Source organism: Bombina bombina, chromosome 10, assembly GCF_027579735.1.
Source record: "Bombina bombina isolate aBomBom1 chromosome 10, aBomBom1.pri, whole genome shotgun sequence".
Classification (NCBI taxonomy): Eukaryota; Metazoa; Chordata; class Amphibia; order Anura; family Bombinatoridae; genus Bombina; species Bombina bombina.
In genome coordinates, this window is record NC_069508.1 from 95,286,311 (window position 1) to 95,305,875 (window position 19,565).

At 42.3% G+C, this 19,565-nt stretch overlaps 1 protein-coding gene across 1 annotated transcript in view; it reads right to left on the reverse strand.

Moving 5' to 3' along the window:
• The window catches only part of LOC128640817 (mucolipin-3), a 172,905-nt gene extending 154,119 nt beyond the window's left edge, over positions 1 to 18,786 (reverse strand). The window contains exon 1 of the mRNA XM_053693242.1: positions 18,565 to 18,786. Coding sequence (XP_053549217.1) covers positions 18,565 to 18,786 — 222 coding nt within the window. The remainder of the gene's footprint in view (positions 1 to 18,564) is intronic.
• Positions 18,787 to 19,565: the final 779 nt, after the last annotated feature.

Here is a 19,565-nt window from a genome sequence, read left to right on the forward strand (position 1 = left end):
TGTGTGATCAGTCCACGGGTCATCATTACTTCTGGGATATAACTCCTCCCCAACAGGAAATGCAAGAGGATTCACCCAGCAGAGCTGCATATAGCTCCTCCCCTCTACGTCAGTCCCAGTCATTCGACCAAGAATCAACGAGAAAGGAGTAACCAAGGGTGAAGTGGTGACTGGAGTATAATTTAAAAGATATTTACCTGCCTTAAAACAGGGCGGGCCGTGGACTGATCACACAACAGAAGAAAGGAATTTATCAGGTAAGCATAAATTATGTTTTCTTCTGTTATGTGTGATCAGTCCACGGGTCATCATTACTTCTGGGATACCAATACCAAAGCAAAAGTACACGGATGACGGGAGGGATAGGCAGGCTCATTATACAGAAGGAACCACTGCCTGAAGAACCTTTCTCCCAAAAATAGCCTCCGAAGAAGCAAAAGTGTCAAATTTGTAAAATTTGGAAAAAGTATGAAGCGAAGACCAAGTTGCAGCCTTGCAAATCTGTTCAACAGAGGCCTCATTCTTAAAGGCCCAAGTGGAAGCCACAGCTCTAGTGGAGTGAGCTGTAATTCTTTCAGGAGGCTGCTGTCCAGCAGTCTCATAGGCTAAACGTATTATGCTACGAAGCCAAAAAGAGAGAGAGGTAGCAGAAGCTTTTTGACCTCTCCTCTGTCCAGAGTAAACGACAAACAAGGAAGAAGTTTGGCGAAAATCTTTAGTTGCCTGCAAGTAGAACTTGAGGGCACGAACTACATCCAGATTGTGTAAAAGACGTTCCTTCTTTGAAGAAGGATTTGGACACAAGGATGGGACAACAATCTCTTGATTGATGTTCCTGTTAGTGACTACCTTAGGTAAGAACCCAGGTTTAGTACGCAGAACTACCTTGTCTGAGTGAAAAATCAGATAAGGGGAATCACAATGTAAGGCTGATAACTCAGAGACTCTTCGAGCCGAGGAAATAGCCATTAAAAACAGAACTTTCCAAGATAACATTTTTATATCAATGGAATGAAGGGGTTCAAACGGAACACCCTGTAAAACGTTAAGAACTAAGTTTAAACTCCATGGTGGAGCAACAGCTTTAAACACAGGCTTGATCCTAGCTAAAGCCTGACAAACGGACTGGACGTCTGGATTTTCTGACAGACGTCTGTGTAACAAGATGGACAGAGCTGAAATCTGTCCCTTTAATGAACTAGCTGATAAACCCTTTTCTAAACCTTCTTGTAGAAAAGACAATATCCTAGCGATCCTAACCTTACTCCAGGAGTAACCTTTGGATTCGCACCAGTGTAGGTATTTCCGCCATATTTTATGGTAAATCCTTCTGGTAACAGGCTTCCTAGCCTGAATCAGGGTATCAATAACCGACTCAGAAAAACCACGTTTTGATAAAATCAAGCGTTCAATTTCCAAGCAGTCAGCTTCAGAGAAGTTAGATTTTGATGTTTGAATGGACCCTGTATCAGAAGGTCCTGTCTTAGAGGTAGAGACCAAGGCGGACAGGATGACATGTCCACTAGATCTGCATACCAAGTCCTGCGTGGCCAAGCAGGTGCTATTAGAATTACTGATGCTCTCTCCTGTTTGATTTTGGCAATCAATCGAGGAAGCAGCGGGAAGGGTGGAAACACATAAGCCATCCTGAAGTTCCAAGGTGCTGTCAAAGCATCTATCAGAACTGCTCCTGGATCCCTGGATCTGGACCCGTAGCGAGGAAGTTTGGCGTTCTGGCGAGACGCCATGAGATCTATCTCTGGTTTGCCCCAACGTCGAAGTATTTGGGCAAAGACCTCCGGATGAAGTTCCCACTCCCCCGGATGAAAAGTCTGGCGACTCAAGAAATCCGCCTCCCAGTTCTCCACTCCCGGGATGTGGATTGCTGACAGGTGGCAAGAGTGAGACTCTGCCCAGCGAATTATCTTTGATACTTCCATCATTGCTAGGGAGCTTCTTGTCCCTCCCTGATGGTTGATGTAAGCTACAGTCGTGATGTTGTCCGACTGAAACCTGATGAACCCCCGAGTTGTTAACTGGGGCCAAGCCAGAAGGGCATTGAGAACTGCTCTCAATTCCAGAATGTTTATTGGTAGGAGACTCTCCTCCTGATTCCATAGTCCCTGAGCCTTCAGAGAATTCCAGACAGCGCCCCAACCTAGTAGGCTGGCGTCTGTTGTTACAATTGTCCAGTCTGGCCTGCTGAATGGCATCCCCCTGGACAGGTGTGGCCGATAAAGCCACCATAGAAGAGAATTTCTGGTCTCTTGATTCAGCTTCAGAGTAGGGGACAAATCTGAGTAATCCCCATTCCACTGACTTAGCATGCATAATTGCAGCGGTCTGAGGTGTAGGCGCGCAAAAGGTATTATGTCCATTGCCGCTACCATTAAGCCGATCACCTCCATGCATTGAGCTACTGACGGGTGTTGAATGGAATGAAGGACGCGGCATGCATTTTGAAGTTTTGTTAACCTGTCTTCTGTCAGGTAAATCTTCATTTCTACAGAATCTATAAGAGTCCCCAAGAATGGAACTCTTGTGAGAGGAGAGAGAGAACTCTTCTTTTCGTTCACTTTCCATCCATGCGACCTTAGAAATGCCAGAACTAACTCTGTATGAGACTTGGCAGTTTGAAAGCTTGAAGCTTGTATTAGAATGTCGTCTAGGTACGGAGCTACCGAAATCCCTCGCGGTCTTAGTACCGCTAGAAGGGCACCCAGAACCTTTGTGAAGATTCTTGGAGCCGTAGCCAATCCGAATGGAAGAGCTACGAACTGGTAGTGCCTGTCTAAGAAGGCAAACCTTAGATACCGGTGATGATCTTTGTGGATCGGTATGTGAAGGTAAGCATCCTTTAAATCCACTGTGGTCATGTACTGACCCTCTTGGATCATGGGTAAGATTGTCCGAATAGTTTCCATTTTGAACGATGGAACTCTTAGGAATTTGTTTAGAGTCTTTAAATCTAAGATTGGCCTGAAAGTTCCCTCTTTTTTGGGAACCACAAACAGGTTTGAGTAGAACCCTTGTCCTTGTTCCGACCACGGAACCGGATGGATCACTCCCATTGTTAACAGATCTTGTACGCAGCGTAGAAACGCTTCTTTCTTTATCTGGTTTGTTGACAACCTTGACAGATGAAATCTCCCTCTTGGGGGAGATAATTTGAAGTCTAGAAGGTATCCCTGAGATATGATCTCTAGTGCCCAGGGATCCTGAACATCTCTTGCCCAGGCCTGGGCGAAGAGAGAGAGTCTGCCCCCTACTAGATCCGGTCCCGGATCGGGGGCTCTCGGTTCATGCTGTCTTTGGGGCAGCAGCAGGTTTCCTGTCCTGCTTGCTTTTGTTCCAGGACTGGTTAGGCTTCCAGCCTTGCCTGTAACGAGCAACAGCTCCTTCCTGTTTTGGTGCAGTGGAGGTTGATGCTGCTCCTGTCTTGAAATTCCGAAAGGGACGAAAATTAGACTGTCTAGCCTTAGCTTTGGCCTTGTCTTGAGGTAGGGCGTGGCCCTTACCTCCCGTAATGTCAGCAATAATTTCTTTCAAACCGGGCCCGAATAAGGACTGCCCCTTGAAAGGTATATTAAGTAATTTGGACTTAGAAGTAACATCAGCTGACCAGGATTTTAGCCACAGTGCCCTGCGTGCCTGTATGGCGAATCCTGAGTTCTTAGCCGTAAGTTTGGTTAAATGTACTACGGCCTCCGAAATGAAAGAATTAGCTAGTTTAAGGACTCTAAGCCTGTCCGTAATGTCGTCTAGCGTAGAGGAACTAAGGTTCTCTTCAAGCGACTCAATCCAAAATGCTGCCGCAGCCGTAATCGGCGCGATACATGCAAGGGGTTGTAATATAAAACCTTGTTGAACAAACATTTTCTTAAGGTAACCCTCTAATTTTTTATCCATTGGATCTGAGAAAGCACAGCTATCCTCCACCGGGATAGTGGTACGCTTAGCTAAAGTAGAAACTGCTCCCTCCACCTTGGGGACCGTTTGCCATAAGTCCCGAGTGGTGGCGTCTATTGGAAACATCTTTCTAAATATTGGAAGGGGTGAGAACGGCACACCGGGTCTATCCCACTCCTTAGTAACAATTTCAGTTAGTCTCTTAGGTATAGGAAAAACGTCAGTACTCGCCGGTACCGCAAAGTATTTATCCAACCTACACAGTTTCTCTGGTATTGCAACGGTGTTACAATCGTTGAGAGCTGCTAAGACCTCCCCTAGTAGTACACGGAGGTTCTCCAATTTAAATTTAAAATTTGAAATATCTGAGTCCAATCTGTTTGGATCAGAACCGTCACCCACAGAATGAAGCTCTCCGTCCTCATGCTCTGCGAGCTGTGACGCAGTATCAGACATGGCCCTAGCATTGTCAGCGCACTCTGTTCTCACCCCAGAGTGATCACGCTTGCCTCTTAGTTCTGGTAATTTAGACAAAACTTCAGTCATAACAGTAGCCATATCTTGTAATGTTATCTGTAATGGCCGCCCAGATGTACTAGGCGCCAAAATATCACGCACCTCCCGGGCGGGAGATGCAGGTACTGTCGCGTGAGGCGAGTTAGTCGGCATAACTCTCCCCTCGCTGTTTGGTGAAATTTGTTCACATTGTACAGATTGACTTTTATTTAAAGTAGCATCAATACAGTTAGTACATAAATTTCTATTGGGCTCCACCTTGGCATTGGAACAAATGACACAGATATCTTCCTCTGAGTCAGACATGTTTAACACACTAGCAAAAAAACTTACAACTTGGTTATAATCTTTTTTAGCAAAAAAACGCACTGTGCCTCAAAGAGGTACTAACGATTAAATGACAGTTGAAATAATGAACTGAAAAACAGTTATAGCATCAAACTTTAAAACAACACAACTTTTAGCAAAGGTTTGTTCCCATTAGTAAAAAACAACACTAATTAAATTTGTACATAAGAAAACAAAACAACGTTTTTTATTCACAGTCACTATAAGAATTCTCACAGCTCTGCTGAGAGAATTTACCTCCCTTCAAAGAAGTTTGAAGACCCCTGAGATCTGTCAGAGATGAACCGGATCATGCAGGAAATATAAAAGTAGCTGACTGGAATTTTTTGATGCGTAGCAAAGAGCGCCAACAACGGCCCCTCCCTCTCCCACACAGCAGTGAAGAGAAACGAAACTGTCACAATTAAAGCAAAAAACTGCCAAGTGGAAAATAATGCCCAAATATTTATTCACACAGTACCTCAGCAATGTAAACGATTCTACATTCCAGCAAAAACGTTTAACATGAGAATAGTTATTAAAAGGATTAGTGACCTTTAACACAGTAGTTCCGGTGAAATACCATCCCCAGAATACTGAAGTGTATACATACATGTCATTTTAACGGTATGGCAGGCTTTTCTCATCAATTCCATTCAGAAAATAAAAACTGCCACATACCTCAATGCAGATTCATCTGCCCGCTGTCCCCTGATCTGAAGCCTTTACCTCCCTCAGATGGTCGAGAACAGCAATATGATCTTAACGACTCCGGTTAAAATCATAGTAAAAAATCTCTGTCAGATTCTTCCTCAAACTCTGCCAGAGAAGTAATAACACGCTCCGGTGCTATTTTAAAATAACAAACTTTTGATTGAAGTCATAAAAACTAAGTATAATCACCATAGTCCTCTCACACATCCTATCTAGTCGTTGGGTGCAAGAGAATGACTGGGACTGACGTAGAGGGGAGGAGCTATATGCAGCTCTGCTGGGTGAATCCTCTTGCATTTCCTGTTGGGGAGGAGTTATATCCCAGAAGTAATGATGACCCGTGGACTGATCACACATAACAGAAGAAATGCTTATAATTAAAATTGAAATGCACTCATGCACATTTCACTTTTGACCTTTCGATCTCTTTAAGTGCCTCAATACATATGTCGTGGAGCATATAAAAATCACTAGCAAGTCGGGAAATAAATAATTCCAACTTCAAAACTTAGGAAACATGGTTTTGTAAATGTTTGTGAATGAACACTATTTCACATCTGTTTTATTAGGATAAAGTAGTTTCACTGGATAGAAAAAGAACCGTCTCAGAAACCTCACAGACACAACAACAGGACGGTTGTGGGTATTCTAGAAATGTGGCAAAGCAGTGTTTTTCATTTTGTAGTTTTTTATTTAACCTAAACATTGTTGAAGGGTGAGGAATTTATAAAACAAGATTGCCTTTGTAAAGTATCTTGTCTCACAGTCAAATCCCACTATTCCAAAGCTCATTTTTCCTTTAACTGATTTCTTTTGTGCATATCAGTGACGTGCAGTCAGGGGAGGCAAAAGTAAAAATGAGAATATTATGAAAATTAAAAAAAAAATCAAAAAAAAAAATCGGAGTGTTGCTGCAACATTAAGGTTAGGTGCTGACAAGCTCAGCCTCCCCTAATTGCACAACCCTTAGTCAGAAACTCACAGGTGTCACATTACGAAGTGGTTGGTCCAGCCATGAAAAAAAACAAAGGAGGCAGCTATGACATCTGCCTCAATGAGGGGGGGGGGCATTCCAAACTGTTAATATTTCCTGCAGAGAGTGAGACACAGTGTGTTACTAGGGCTGTGTCTCACCCTTTGACAGTCAGTAGGCGCCAACTATAAGAGTTTGAAACCATTTTTGCGATGCTAGTATCATTGACAATGCATCAAGTCAACAACTGAAAGATACTCACTATAAAGTAGTTGGCCTCATAATTTGTGGAAGTGATAAGGGGTGTGTACAAATCTCTATAAATTTAGCAAATTTTGAGACGCGGAAATTATTTTCAATGAGCTATTAGTTTCATTAATGAGTTTCAATTAATCTTCTAGGCCAATGTTAGCACCTATCTCCAAGGAAAGTGTTTTTAGCTTTGTATTATCTGCCAGACCTACTACCCAGGGTTGCAGGAATAGCTGACATGGACTATATAATAATATAAAGTCTATACACCTCTAATAATATATGTGTATAGACAATATTTACCGTCATAAGCTGAAATTTCATTAGATAAATAGTTCTAAGAAAGTGTTGCTCAAACCTTTTTTTGCCTTGTGACCCTCTTGATTCATTTATAAACTTAAATAACACTCCGGGGTATCTACTGTACAAGTAATGAAAATAGAACCATAAGTAATGATCATTAACTAAATAACAGCTATTAAAGACACTAAAAACAATATTAAATTCTCCATAAGATCTTTTGCCTAGCACAGCATAAAACAATTATTATAAATACTACAGACTGTCCCTGGCCTATACAGGTGTATTGTTTGGAAGCATGCAAATCACAGGTAAACATACTCATTAAAAGAATTGTTTCCTTGACTACTCTAGATCTTTCAGTGCCAACACTAAGGCTAACCTGTTTACCGTGGGTATCAGTGATTTGGTGGGCAGTGTGGATTTGGTGGGCAGTGTGCAGTAGTTTTGACTCGGGGGCAGCCCACCATTGCCCTAATTCTGAATTGTGGAAGATTCTCCTCTCCCCACTGACACAAAATAATGGATGGGCTAATTCCGATCCCCAATGCGGTCAAGGGGCATGCTATTAGGGGAACACTACCTTACGCTCACACACATAAGAGAGCACTGAAACTGAAACCTACAGGCTGCCATTGGTACCAAAACCTATGCACAAATAAGGTTTCATGCAGCTATTTCACACAGATTTCCTACAATGCCCTGTAAATTTCCCTAATGCCTCTACAAAGATTCTTTGTAATTCTGGCATCAAGTCATCCACCTCCCTAGCTCCCAGTTGGCCCTTTGCTGCATCCTACTTTGTACCTGCCCTATATTACCTGTTGACCTCTGACTCCCTCACTTCTGGCTTTCCTCTACAGTTTTGTCTGCTTGCCTGACTCCTTGTATCCAGATGTTTGATTGAACTGATTCTCTGCCCTCACACCTGGATTTTTCATTGGACTGTCTCTTGCTTGATCCCTCTGTACTTATTATTGGTTGGACTTATACGTGGCTTGACCACCAGGCTCTCCTCCTTACCCTGATTCTTTCCTAGCCCTTTTGTACTTCTGACTGTCCAGACCTTGGCTCTGCACTTGACTTTAAATCATTGGGAATACTTATACAACAGCCCCCATGCCTAAGTCTTCTCTAGCAGACCCGTCCTTTTTTAAGCCTCTTCTAATAGAACTGTACATAAGGGAGTGATATTACTTACTACTAGATTCACACTTCTACAAACCCTCTAAAGCAGGGGTTTTCAAACCTGTCCAAGGGCCTCCCTAACAGGCCAGATTTTCAGGATTACATTGGGTAAAATAACCATGTTTACTATTCAGATGATTATTTCACCTGTGCTCCAGTTCAGATATCCTCAAATCTGTCCTGTTAAGGTCTGAGGACCAGTGCTCTAAAGTAACCGTAACCTTAACAAGATCTGAGAAAATACAAACTTTACTAGCAAAATTGTGGTTTTAAATGTTCGTTACTGGAAACCAAATGGGGTAAAAACACCTCTATGTACTCCAGCAAACAAAAGGAAAAACACACAGATCAATGTGTCTTATTGTTGCAAAGTGGGGAGGTTAATCAGTGCTCCTTATGGGAGAGAAGGGGAATAACATCCCAGCTGTGTGTATACTATGCAGGTCAGGGGATCCAGTTAGGGTTGCCACCTCAGCCATGTTTTCCTGAACATTAATGAGTTACACGTGCTACATTGTCTGCAGTGAGGAACATGAATAGTGCTGTTGTCAGGGTTTTTCCCTGATCTGTTTGCCATGTGCTGCTGGCAGCCATTTTACTCACCTCTCTTGCTGACCGTGGCGCATACTGTGTGATGCTGCTCATTTCCTGCACTTCCTTTTATGGCCAGACTGGTGTACATCATCCGTGTGAGACAGGATGCGGTCTCAGAATTGTGATGTCATCACTTATTATTTAAAGGGCCTCTGTTCAGTATGCTTTGCCCTTGCGTTGTCTCAGACCTGTTTGTGAGAGCTCCTGTGTATTACCTGGCTGTCTGACGTCCCTACTGGTTCCTGATCCCTGGCTTGTTCCTGACTCTGCTGTTCTCCTTGTTCCTGATTCCGGCTCGTCTGACTATTCACTTTGGCTCCTGACTCGGCTTGTCTGACTACCAGTTCTGGTTTTGATTCCTGGCTTGTTATTTGACTTGTGGACTTTTTTATAATTTTTTGCTATTAATAAAGGTGTGATTATTTTTGCACTTCTTGTCACAGTCTGATTCCTGGCACCCTGACTGCTGTCCAGGGTCAATATTCGGATGCTGTCCAGCAGCACAATGCATGTTGCCCTCTGCAAACCCTGCAGCTTGTATAACTCATAAGTGTCCAGGAAAACATGGCCGAGGTGGTGACCCTAGATCCAGTATAGAACTGTGTGCTAATAGAAGCCAAAGGTTGCAAAGAACATTGCTGTTTGTGTCACTGGCAACCAAGGGAAATAAATGACCTCTGTCTGTATGTCATTTTCAGCCTTGTGGAGAATATTACTGCAAGTATCACTGTTCTGTGTGCTATAAACAGCCAAGAGAAGAATAAGCCACAGATGTTTGTTAATGGGACATAAAACCCAGCTTTTTTCTAGCAAATCAGACAGAACATACAATTTTAAACAACTTTTCAATGCACTTCTATTAGCAAATTTGCTTCATGCTCTTGTTATCCTTTGTTGAAGAGGCAGCAATGCACTACTGGGAGCTAGCTGAATATATTGGGTGAGCCAATGATCAGGCATATGCACAGTTACCAATCCGCAGGTAGTTCCCAGCAGGGCATTGCTGCTCCTAAAACTACCCAGAAATGCTTTTTAACCCCTTAATGACAACTGACGTACCAGGTACGTCATGCATTAACAAGCAGTTAATGACAATGGACGTACCTGGTACGTCAGTTGTCTGACAGAGTGCTGGAAGTGATCACAATCACTTCCAGCAGCTCTGAGGGTATTGCAGTGATGCCTCGATATGGAGGCATCCTGCAATACCCCTTTACAAGCCTCCGATGCAGAGAGAGCCACTCTGTGGCCCTCTCTGCACCGGTAGTGATGGTGCCGATGGTGCCTCTGACCGGTGGGAGGAGGGAGCGTGTGCGCGCGTGCACGATGCGCGCATGCACGTGCACGGGTGTGCGCGTGCACGTGGGCGCCCGTGCACGTGCACATGCGCACATTAGCCACACTGACACCAATGAAAAAGTAAGGGGAAAAAAGTTATTTTATTTTTTTTATATTTAAAAGGATCTGTGAGGGGGAGGGGGTGGGGGTATTGTGGGGGGGCTGCTACACTACAGAAATAATTAAACACAAATAACAGTTATAAATACAATTAAAATAAGTTTGGTTTGTGGGGCCAAACTGGGTACTGGCAGACAGCTGCCAGTACCCAAGATAGCGGTAATTAGGTAGGGGAGAGGGTTAGAGAGCTGGAGGGGGGATCAGGGAGGTTGGTGCTAAGGCAGGGGTCCATCACAACTAAAATATTTTATAATTTTTATTAAAAAAAAAAAAAAAAAAAAAACTTTTATTTAGTACTGGCAGACTTTCTGCCAGTACTTAAGATGGCAGTAACAATTGTGGGGTGGGGGAGGGAAGAGAGCTGTTTGGGAGGGATCAGGGGGTGGGATGTGTCAGGTGGGAGGCTGATCTCTAAAATTAACCCTGCAAGCTCCCTACAAGCTACCTAATTTAACCCCTTCACTGCTGGGCATAATTCACGTGTGGTGCGCAGCATCATTTATCGGCCTTTTAATTACCAAAAAGCAACGCCAAAGCCATATAAATCTGCTATTTCTGAACAAAGGGGATCACAGAGAAGCTTTTACAACAATTTCTGCCATAATTGCACAAGCTGTTTGTAAATAATTTCAGTGAGAAACCTAAAATTGTGAAAAATGTAAAGTTTTTTTTTTTTATTTGCTCGCATTTGGCGGTGAAATGGTGGCATAAAATATACCAAAATGGGCCTAGATCAATACTTGGGGTTGTCTACTACACTACACTAAAGCTAAAATTAACCCTACAAGCTCCCTACAAGCTCCCTAATTAACCCCTTCACTCCTGGGCATAAAACACGTGGGGTGCGCAGTGGCATTTAGCGGCCTTCTAATTACCAAAAAGCAACCACAAAGCCATATAAGTCTGTTATTTCTGAAAAAGGGGATCCCAGAGAAGCATTTACAACCATTTGTGCCATAATTGCAGAAGCTGTTTGTAAATAATTTCAGTGGGAAACCTAAAGTTTGTGACAAAATTTGTGAAAAAGTGAACTTTTTTTTTTTTTTTTTATCGCATTTGGCGGTGAAATGGTGGCATGAAATATACCAAAATGGGCCTAGATCAATACTTTGGGATGTCTTCTAAAACAAAATATATACATGTCAAGGGAAATTCAGATATTCCTGACAGATATCAGTGTCCCAATGTAACTAGCGCTAATTTTGAAAAAAAGTGGTTTGGAAATAGCAAAGTGCTACTTGTATTTATTGCCCTATAAATTGCAAAAAAAGCTAAGAACATGTAAACATTGGGTATTTCTAAACTCAGGACAAAATTTAGAAACTATTTAGCATGGGTGTTTTTTTGGTGATTGTAGATATGTAACAGATTTTGGGGGTCAAAGTTAGAAAAAACATAATTTATGCTTACCTGATAAATTCCTTTCTTCTGTAGTGTGATCAGTCCACGGGTCATCATTACTTCTGGGATATTACTCCTCCCCAACAGGAAGTGCAAGAGGATTCACCCAGCAGAGCTGCATATAGCTCCTCCCCTCTACGTCACTCCCAGTCATTCGACCAAGGACCAACGAGAAAGGAAAAGCCAAGGGTGAAGTGGTGACTGGAGTATAAATTAAAAAATATTTACCTGCCTTAAAAACAGGGCGGGACGTGGACTGATCACACTACAGAAGAAAGGAATTTATCAGGTAAGCATAAATTATGTTTTCTTCTGTTAAGTGTGATCAGTCCACGGGTCATCATTACTTCTGGGATACCAATACCAAAGCAAAAGTACACGGATGACGGGAGGGATAGGCAGGCTCTTTATACAGAAGGAACCACTGCCTGAAGAACCTTTCTCCCAAAAATAGCCTCCGATGAAGCAAAAGTGTCAAATTTGTAAAATTTGGAAAAAGTATGAAGCGAAGACCAAGTTGCAGCCTTGCAAATCTGTTCAACAGAGGCCTCATTCTTGAAGGCCCAAGTGGAAGCCACAGCTCTAGTAGAATGAGCTGTAATTCTTTCAGGAGGCTGCTGTCCAGCAGTCTCATAAGCTAAACGAATTATGCTACGAAGCCAAAATGAAAGAGAGGTAGCGGAAGCTTTTTGACCTCTCCTCTGCCCAGAGTAAATGACAAACAGAGAAGACGTTTGTCGAAATTCCTTAGTTGCCTGTAAGTAAAATTTTAGAGCACGGACTACATCCAGGTTGTGCAGTAGACGTTCCTTCTTTGAAGAAGGATTTGGGCATAAAGAAGGAACAACAATCTCTTGATTGATATTCCTGTTAGTAACTACCTTAGGTAAGAACCCAGGTTTAGTACGCAGGACTACCTTATCCGAATGAAAAATCAATAAGGAGAATCACAATGTAAGGCTGATAATTCAGAGACTCTTCGAGCCGAGGAAATAGCCATTAAAAATAGAACTTTCCAAGATAACAACTTTATATCAATGGAATGAAGGGGTTCAAACGGAACGCCCTGAAAAACATTAAGAACAAGGTTTAGACTCCATGGTGGAGCAACAGTTTTAAACACAGGCTTAATCCTGGTCAAAGCCTGACAAAAAGCCTGAACGTCAGGAACTTCTGACAGACGTTTGTGTAACAGAATGGACAGAGCTGAGATCTGTCCCTTTAATGAACTAGCAGATAAACCCTTTTCTAAACCTTCTTGTAGAAAAGACAATATCCTAGGAATCCTAACCTTACTCCAAGAGTAACCTTTGGATTCACACCAATATAGGTATTTACGCCATATCTTATGGTAAATCTTTCTGGTAACAGGTTTCCTAGCCTGTATTAAGGTATCAATAACTGACTCAGAAAACCCACGTCTTGATAAAATCAAGCGTTCAATTTCCAAGCAGTCAGCTTCAGAGAAGTTAGATTTTGATGTTTGAAGGGACCCTGTATCAGAAGGTCCTGTTTCAGAGGTAGAGACCAAGGTGGACAGTATGACATGTCCACCAGGTCTGCATACCAAGTCCTGCGTGGCCACGCAGGTGCTATTAGAATCACTGATGCTCTCTCTTGTTTGATTCTGGCAATCAATCGCGGAAGCAACGGGAAGGGTGGAAACACGTAAGCCATCCTGAAGTCCCAAGGTGCTGTCAGAGCATCTATCAGGACTGCTCCTGGATCCCTGGATCTGGGCCCATAACGAGGAAGCTTGGCGTTCTGTCGAGACGCCATGAGATCTATCTCTGGTTTGCCCCAACGTCGAAGTATTTGGGCAAAGACCTCCGGATGAAGTTCCCACTCCCCCGGATGAAAAGTCTGACGACTTAAGAAATCCGCCCCCAGTTCTCCACTCCCGGGATGTGGATTGCTGACAGGTGGCAAGAGTGAGACTCTGCCCAGAGAATTATCTTTGATACTTCCATCATAGCTAGGGAGCTTCTTGTCCCTCCCTGATGGTTGATGTAAGCTACAGTCGTGATGTTGTCCGACTGAAACCTGATGAACCCCCGAGTTGTCAACTGGGGCCAAGCCAGGAGGGCATTGAGAACTGCTCTCAATTCCAGAATGTTTATTGGCAGGAGACACTCCTCCTGACTCCATTGTCCCTGAGCCTTCAGAGAATTCCAGACGGCACCCCAACCTAGAAGGCTGGCGTCTGTTGTTACAATTGTCCAGTCTGGTCTGCTGAATGGCATCCCCCTGGACAGATGTGGCCGAGAAAGCCACCATAGAAGAGAATTTCTGGTCTCTTGATCCAGATTCAGAGAAGGGGATAAGTCTGAGTAATCCCCATTCCACTGACTTAGCATGCACAGTTGCAGTGGTCTGAGGTGTAAGCGTGCAAAGGGTACTATGTCCATTGCCGCTACCATTAAGCCGATTCCCTCCATGCATTGAGCCACTGACGGGTGTTGAATGGAATGAAGGGTGCGGCAAGCACTTTGAAGTCTTGTTAGCCTGTCCTCTGTCAGGTAAATCTTCATTTCTACAGAATCTATAAGAGTCCCCAGGAAGGGAACTCTTGTGAGTGGAACGAGTGAACTTTTCTTTTCGTTCACCTTCCATCCATGTGAACTTAGAAATGCCAGCACTAACTCTGTATGAGACTTGGCAGTTTGAAAGCTTGAAGCTTGTATCAGAATGTCGTCTAGGTATGGAGCTACCAAGATTCCCCGCGGTCTTAGTACCGCCAGAAGAGCACCCAGAACCTTTGTGAAGATTCTTGGAGCTGTAGCCAATCCGAATGGAAGAGCCACAAACTGGTAATGCCTGTCTAGGAAGGCAAACCTTAGGTACCGATAATGATCTTTGTGAATCGGTATGTGAAGGTAAGTATCTTTTAAATCTACAGTGGTCATGTACTGACCCTCTTGGATCATAGGTAAAATTGTCCGAATAGTCTCCATCTTGAACGATGGAACTCTTAGGAATTTGTTTAGGATCTTTAAGTCCAGGATTGGTCTGAAAGTTCCCTCTTTTTTGGGAACCACAAACAGATTTGAGTAAAACCCCTGTCCCTGTTCCGATCGTGGAACTGGATGGATTACTCCCATTAACAAGAGCTCTTGTACGCAGCGTAGAAACGCCTCTTTCTTTGTCTGGATTGTTGACAATCTTGACAGATGAAATCTCTCTCTTGGAGGAGAGTATTTGAAGTCCAGAAGGTATCCCTGAGATATTATCTCTAGCGCCCAGGGATCCTGAACATCTCTTGCCCAAGCCTGGGCGAAGAGAGAAAGTCTGCCCCCCACTAGATCCGATCCCGGATCGGGGGCCCTCAATTCATGCTGTCTTAGGGGCAGCAGCAGGTTTCCTAGTCTGCTTGCCCTTGTTCCAGGACTGGTTAGGTTTCCAGCCTTGTCTGTAGCGAGCAACAGCTCCTTCCTGTTTTGGTGCAGAGGAAGTTGATGCTGCTCCAGCTTTGAAATTACGAAAGGAACGAAAATTAGACTGTCTAGTCTTGGCTTTGGCTTTGTCCTGAGGCAGGGCATGGCCTTTACCTCCTGTAATGTCAGCGATAATCTCTTTCAACCCGGGCCCGAATAAGGTCTGCCCTTTGAAAGGTATATTAAGCAATTTAGACTTAGAAGTAACATCAGCTGACCAGGATTTTAGCCACAGCGCCCTGCGTGCCTGAATGGCGAATCCTGAATTCTTTGCCGTAAGTTTAGTAAGATGTACTACGGCCTCCGAAATGAATGAATTAGCTAGTTTAAGGACTCTAAGCCTGTCCGTAATGTCGTCCAGAGTAGCTGAACCAATGTTCTCTTCCAGAGACTCAATCCAGAATGCCGCTGCAGCCGTGATCGGCGCAATGCATGCAAGGGGTTGCAATATAAAACCTTGTTGAACAAACATTTTCTTAAGGTAACCCTCTAACTTTTTATCCATTGGATCTGAAAAAGCACAGCTATCCTCCACCGGGATAGTGGTACGCTTAGCTAAGGTAGAAACTGCTCCCTCCACCTTAGGGACCGTTTGCCATAAGTCCCTTGTGGTGGCGTCTATTGGAAACATTTTTCTAAATATCGGAGGGGGTGAGAACGGCACACCGGGTCTATCCCACTCCTTAGTAACAATTTCAGTAAGTCTCTTAGGTATAGGAAAAACCTCAGTACTCGTCGGTACCGCAAAATATTTATCCAACCTACACATTTTCTCTGGTATTGCAACTGTGTTACAATCATTCAGAGCCGCTAACACCTCCCCTAGTAATACACGGAGGTTTTCCAGTTTAAATTTAAAATTTGAAATATCTGAATCCAGTCTGTTTGGATCAGAACCGTCACCCACAGAATGAAGTTCTCCGTCCTCATGTTCTGCCACCTGTGACGCAGTGTCTGACATGGCCCTAATATTATCAGCGCACTCTGTTCTCACCCCAGAGTGATCACGCTTACCTCTTAGTTCTGGTAATTTAGCCAAAACCTCAGTCATAACAGTAGCCATATCCTGTAATGTGATTTGTAATGGCCGCCCAGATGTACTCGGCGCTACAATATCACGCACCTCCCTCTGAGCGGGAGATGTAGGTACTGACACGTGAGGCGAGTTAGTCGGCATAACTCTCCCCTCGTTGTTTGGTGAAATTTGTTCAATTTGTACAGATTGACTTTTATTTAAAGTAGCATCAATACAGTTAGTACATAAATTTCTATTGGGCTCCACTTTGGCATTGCAACAAATGACACAGGTATCATCCTCTGAATCAGACATGTTTAACACACTAGCAAATAAACTTACAACTTGGAAATACAATTCAATTAGAATAATATTAAAACGTACTGTGCCTTTAAGAAGCACAGAAGATCTATGACAGTTGAAAATTAATAAATTGAAACAGTTATAGCCTCAATCCTTGTAAACAACACAACTTTAGCAAAGGTTTAATCCCATTAGCAAAGATAACAAATTCTGAAAGCAGGAAACAAATTACAGAATAAACGTTTTTTATCTCAGTCAAACTATAATTCTCACAGCTCTGCTGAGAGAAATTACCTCCCTCAAAATAAGTTTTGAAGACCCCTGAGCTCTGTAGAGATGAACCGGATCATGCAGGGAATACAATGAGTTGCTGACTGAAATATTTGATGCAGTAAAAGCGCCAAAAAAACGGCCCCTCCCCCTCACACACAGCAGTGAGGGAGAACAGAAACTGTCAGAAAAACAGATTAAGCAACTGCCAAGTGGAAAAATAGTGCCCAAACATTTATTCACTCAGTACCTCAGTAAATGAAAACGATTTTACATTCCAGCAAAAACGTTAAACATAATCTCTAGTTATTAAACAGCTTTATGTATTTCTTACAGTGTAATTCTAGTGAAGTACCATTCCCCAGAATACTGAAGTGTAAAGTATACATACATGACATAATATCGGTATGGCAGGATTTTCTCATCAATTCCATTGTCAGAAAATAAAAACTGCTACATACCTCTATGCAGATTCATCTGCCCGCTGTCCCCTGATCTGAAGTTTACCTCTCCTCAGATGGCCGAGAAACAGCAATATGATCTTAACTACTCCGGCTAAAATCATAACAAAAACTCTGGTAGATTCTTCTTCAAACTCTGCCAGAGAGATAATAACACACTCCGGTGCTATTTTAAAATAACAAACTTTTGATTGAAGATATAAAACTAAGTATAATCACCATAGTCCTCTCACACATCCTATCTAGTCGTTGGGTGCAAGAGAATGACTGGGAGTGACGTAGAGGGGAGGAGCTATATGCAGCTCTGCTGGGTGAATCCTCTTGCACTTCCTGTTGGGGAGGAGTAATATCCCAGAAGTAATGATGACCCGTGGACTGATCACACTTAACAGAAGAAAGTGTGTTTTTTTCCATTTTTTCCTCATATTTTATCATTTTTTTTTAGTAAATTATAAGATATGATGAAAATAATGGTATCTTTAGAAAGTCCATTTAATGACGAGAAAAACGGTATATAATATGTGTGGGTACAGTAAACGAGTAAGAGGAAAATTACAGCTAAACGCAAACAGTGCAGAAATGTAAAAATAGCCATTGTCATTAAGGGTAAGAAAATTGAAAAATGGTCCGGTCATTAAGGGGTTAACAAAGGATTCCAAGTAAATTAGATGATAGACGTAAATTGGAAAGTTGTTTAAAATCAAATGCTCTATCAGAATGCTGACAATGTAATTTTGACTTAACCATCCCATTAATGCCAGACAATGAGTTTAAAAATCACTAGTCAGTTGTATGAAAAATAAGTGTCTGGACCTAGGGCAGCATTAAAGACTGGCCCATGGTACAGTTTTGGGGAGTAGGGCGCTGTATGCACCTCAAAGGTCTATTCATAACCTAACAATACTCTTAAATGCAATACACTGCATAGCAATATGGTGTTGCAGCCAAGGGGTTAAATTTGTTCCTTTTTATTTAGGAAAGATTGGGTATTCTGTGTTTCTTAGATAAATTAACAGACTGGACATGTTTTACAAACAATATTTAAAAGGGACAGTAAAGTCAAATGAAACTTTCAGGATTCAGATAGAGCACGCAATTTTAAACAACTGTCTAATGTACCTTATTTATGAAATGTGCTTTATTCTTATGGTATCCTTTGTTTAAGAGTAGGCTCAGTTGCAGCAGTCCACTACTGGGAGTGAGCTGAATTCATTGTGTGATCTACTGACAAGATGCATATATGCAGCCACCAATCACCAGTTTATTCCAAACAGCACATTTATCTTACTGAGGCTCCTTTTCAACAAAGGATATCAAGAGAATAAAGCAAATATGATAATAGAAGCAAATTGGAAAGTTGTTTAAAAAAAAAATCTATCTGAATCATGAAAGTTAAATTTTTACTTAAATGTCCCTTTAATAACACACATACTGGAACCTGGAACTCACTTGAACGGTCACCATTGCGATTTTTAATATCTGTATACAAAGTTTCCAAGGCTTTCGTCCTCGCGCTCTGAATTTCTCACAGGGATTCATGAAAAAAAATTTGAGTTTTCTTCTCAGCTGGTCCTCTTTAAGGAGTTCCTCTGCTAAGGATTTGCTGCTGTATGAGTCGTGTTCTTCCTCAACCGAGTTACAAGACTTTATCCCCATCTCTGGACCTTCCATTTCTGTATGAAATCAAAAGACAATTACATTTTAGCCTATAGTCTAAATAAGCATAGAATACAGTTGTGTTTAATATACAGAACATTTACAGAAATTAAAGGGACACTAAACCCAATTTTTTTCTTTCGGGATTTAGATAGAGCAGGCAATTTTAAGCAACTTTCTAATTTACTCCTATTATCAATTTTTCTTCGTTCTCTTGCTATCTTTATTTGAAAAAGAAGGCATCTAAACTTTTTTTTTGGGTTTAGAACTCTGCACAGCAGTTTTTGATTGGTGGAAGAATTTATCCACCAATCAGCAAGGAAAACCTAGGTTGTTCACCAAAAATGGGACGGCATCTAAACTTACATTCTTGCATTTCAAATAAAGATACCAAGAGAATGAAGAAAAATTGATAATAGGAGTAAATTAGAAAGTTGCTTAAAATGTCATGCTCTATCTGAATGACGAAAGAAAAAAATTGGGTTCAGTGTCCCTTTAAACATTTAAAGGGTCATAATAATGGGGTAAAAAATGCTATTTTACACTAGCAATGCCCCAACTCTGTGTGTATAACCCCCACAAATGGGTTAAACACATAGATAAAGACAACTCTGAAGACGCAAAGCACTGCTAGTTCCAGTCGTAACTGCAGCTGTCCCAACCAGCAGCTCTAGTTGCATGACCCATCTGTGTGAATACTGCTGCTGATTGGGTGAGTAGCAGTTTCCTCTTGGGACCAGCAGTGCTCTGCAGTTCCCAAGCAGTACTTTATCCCCTTCTGCAGGAATTAAAGA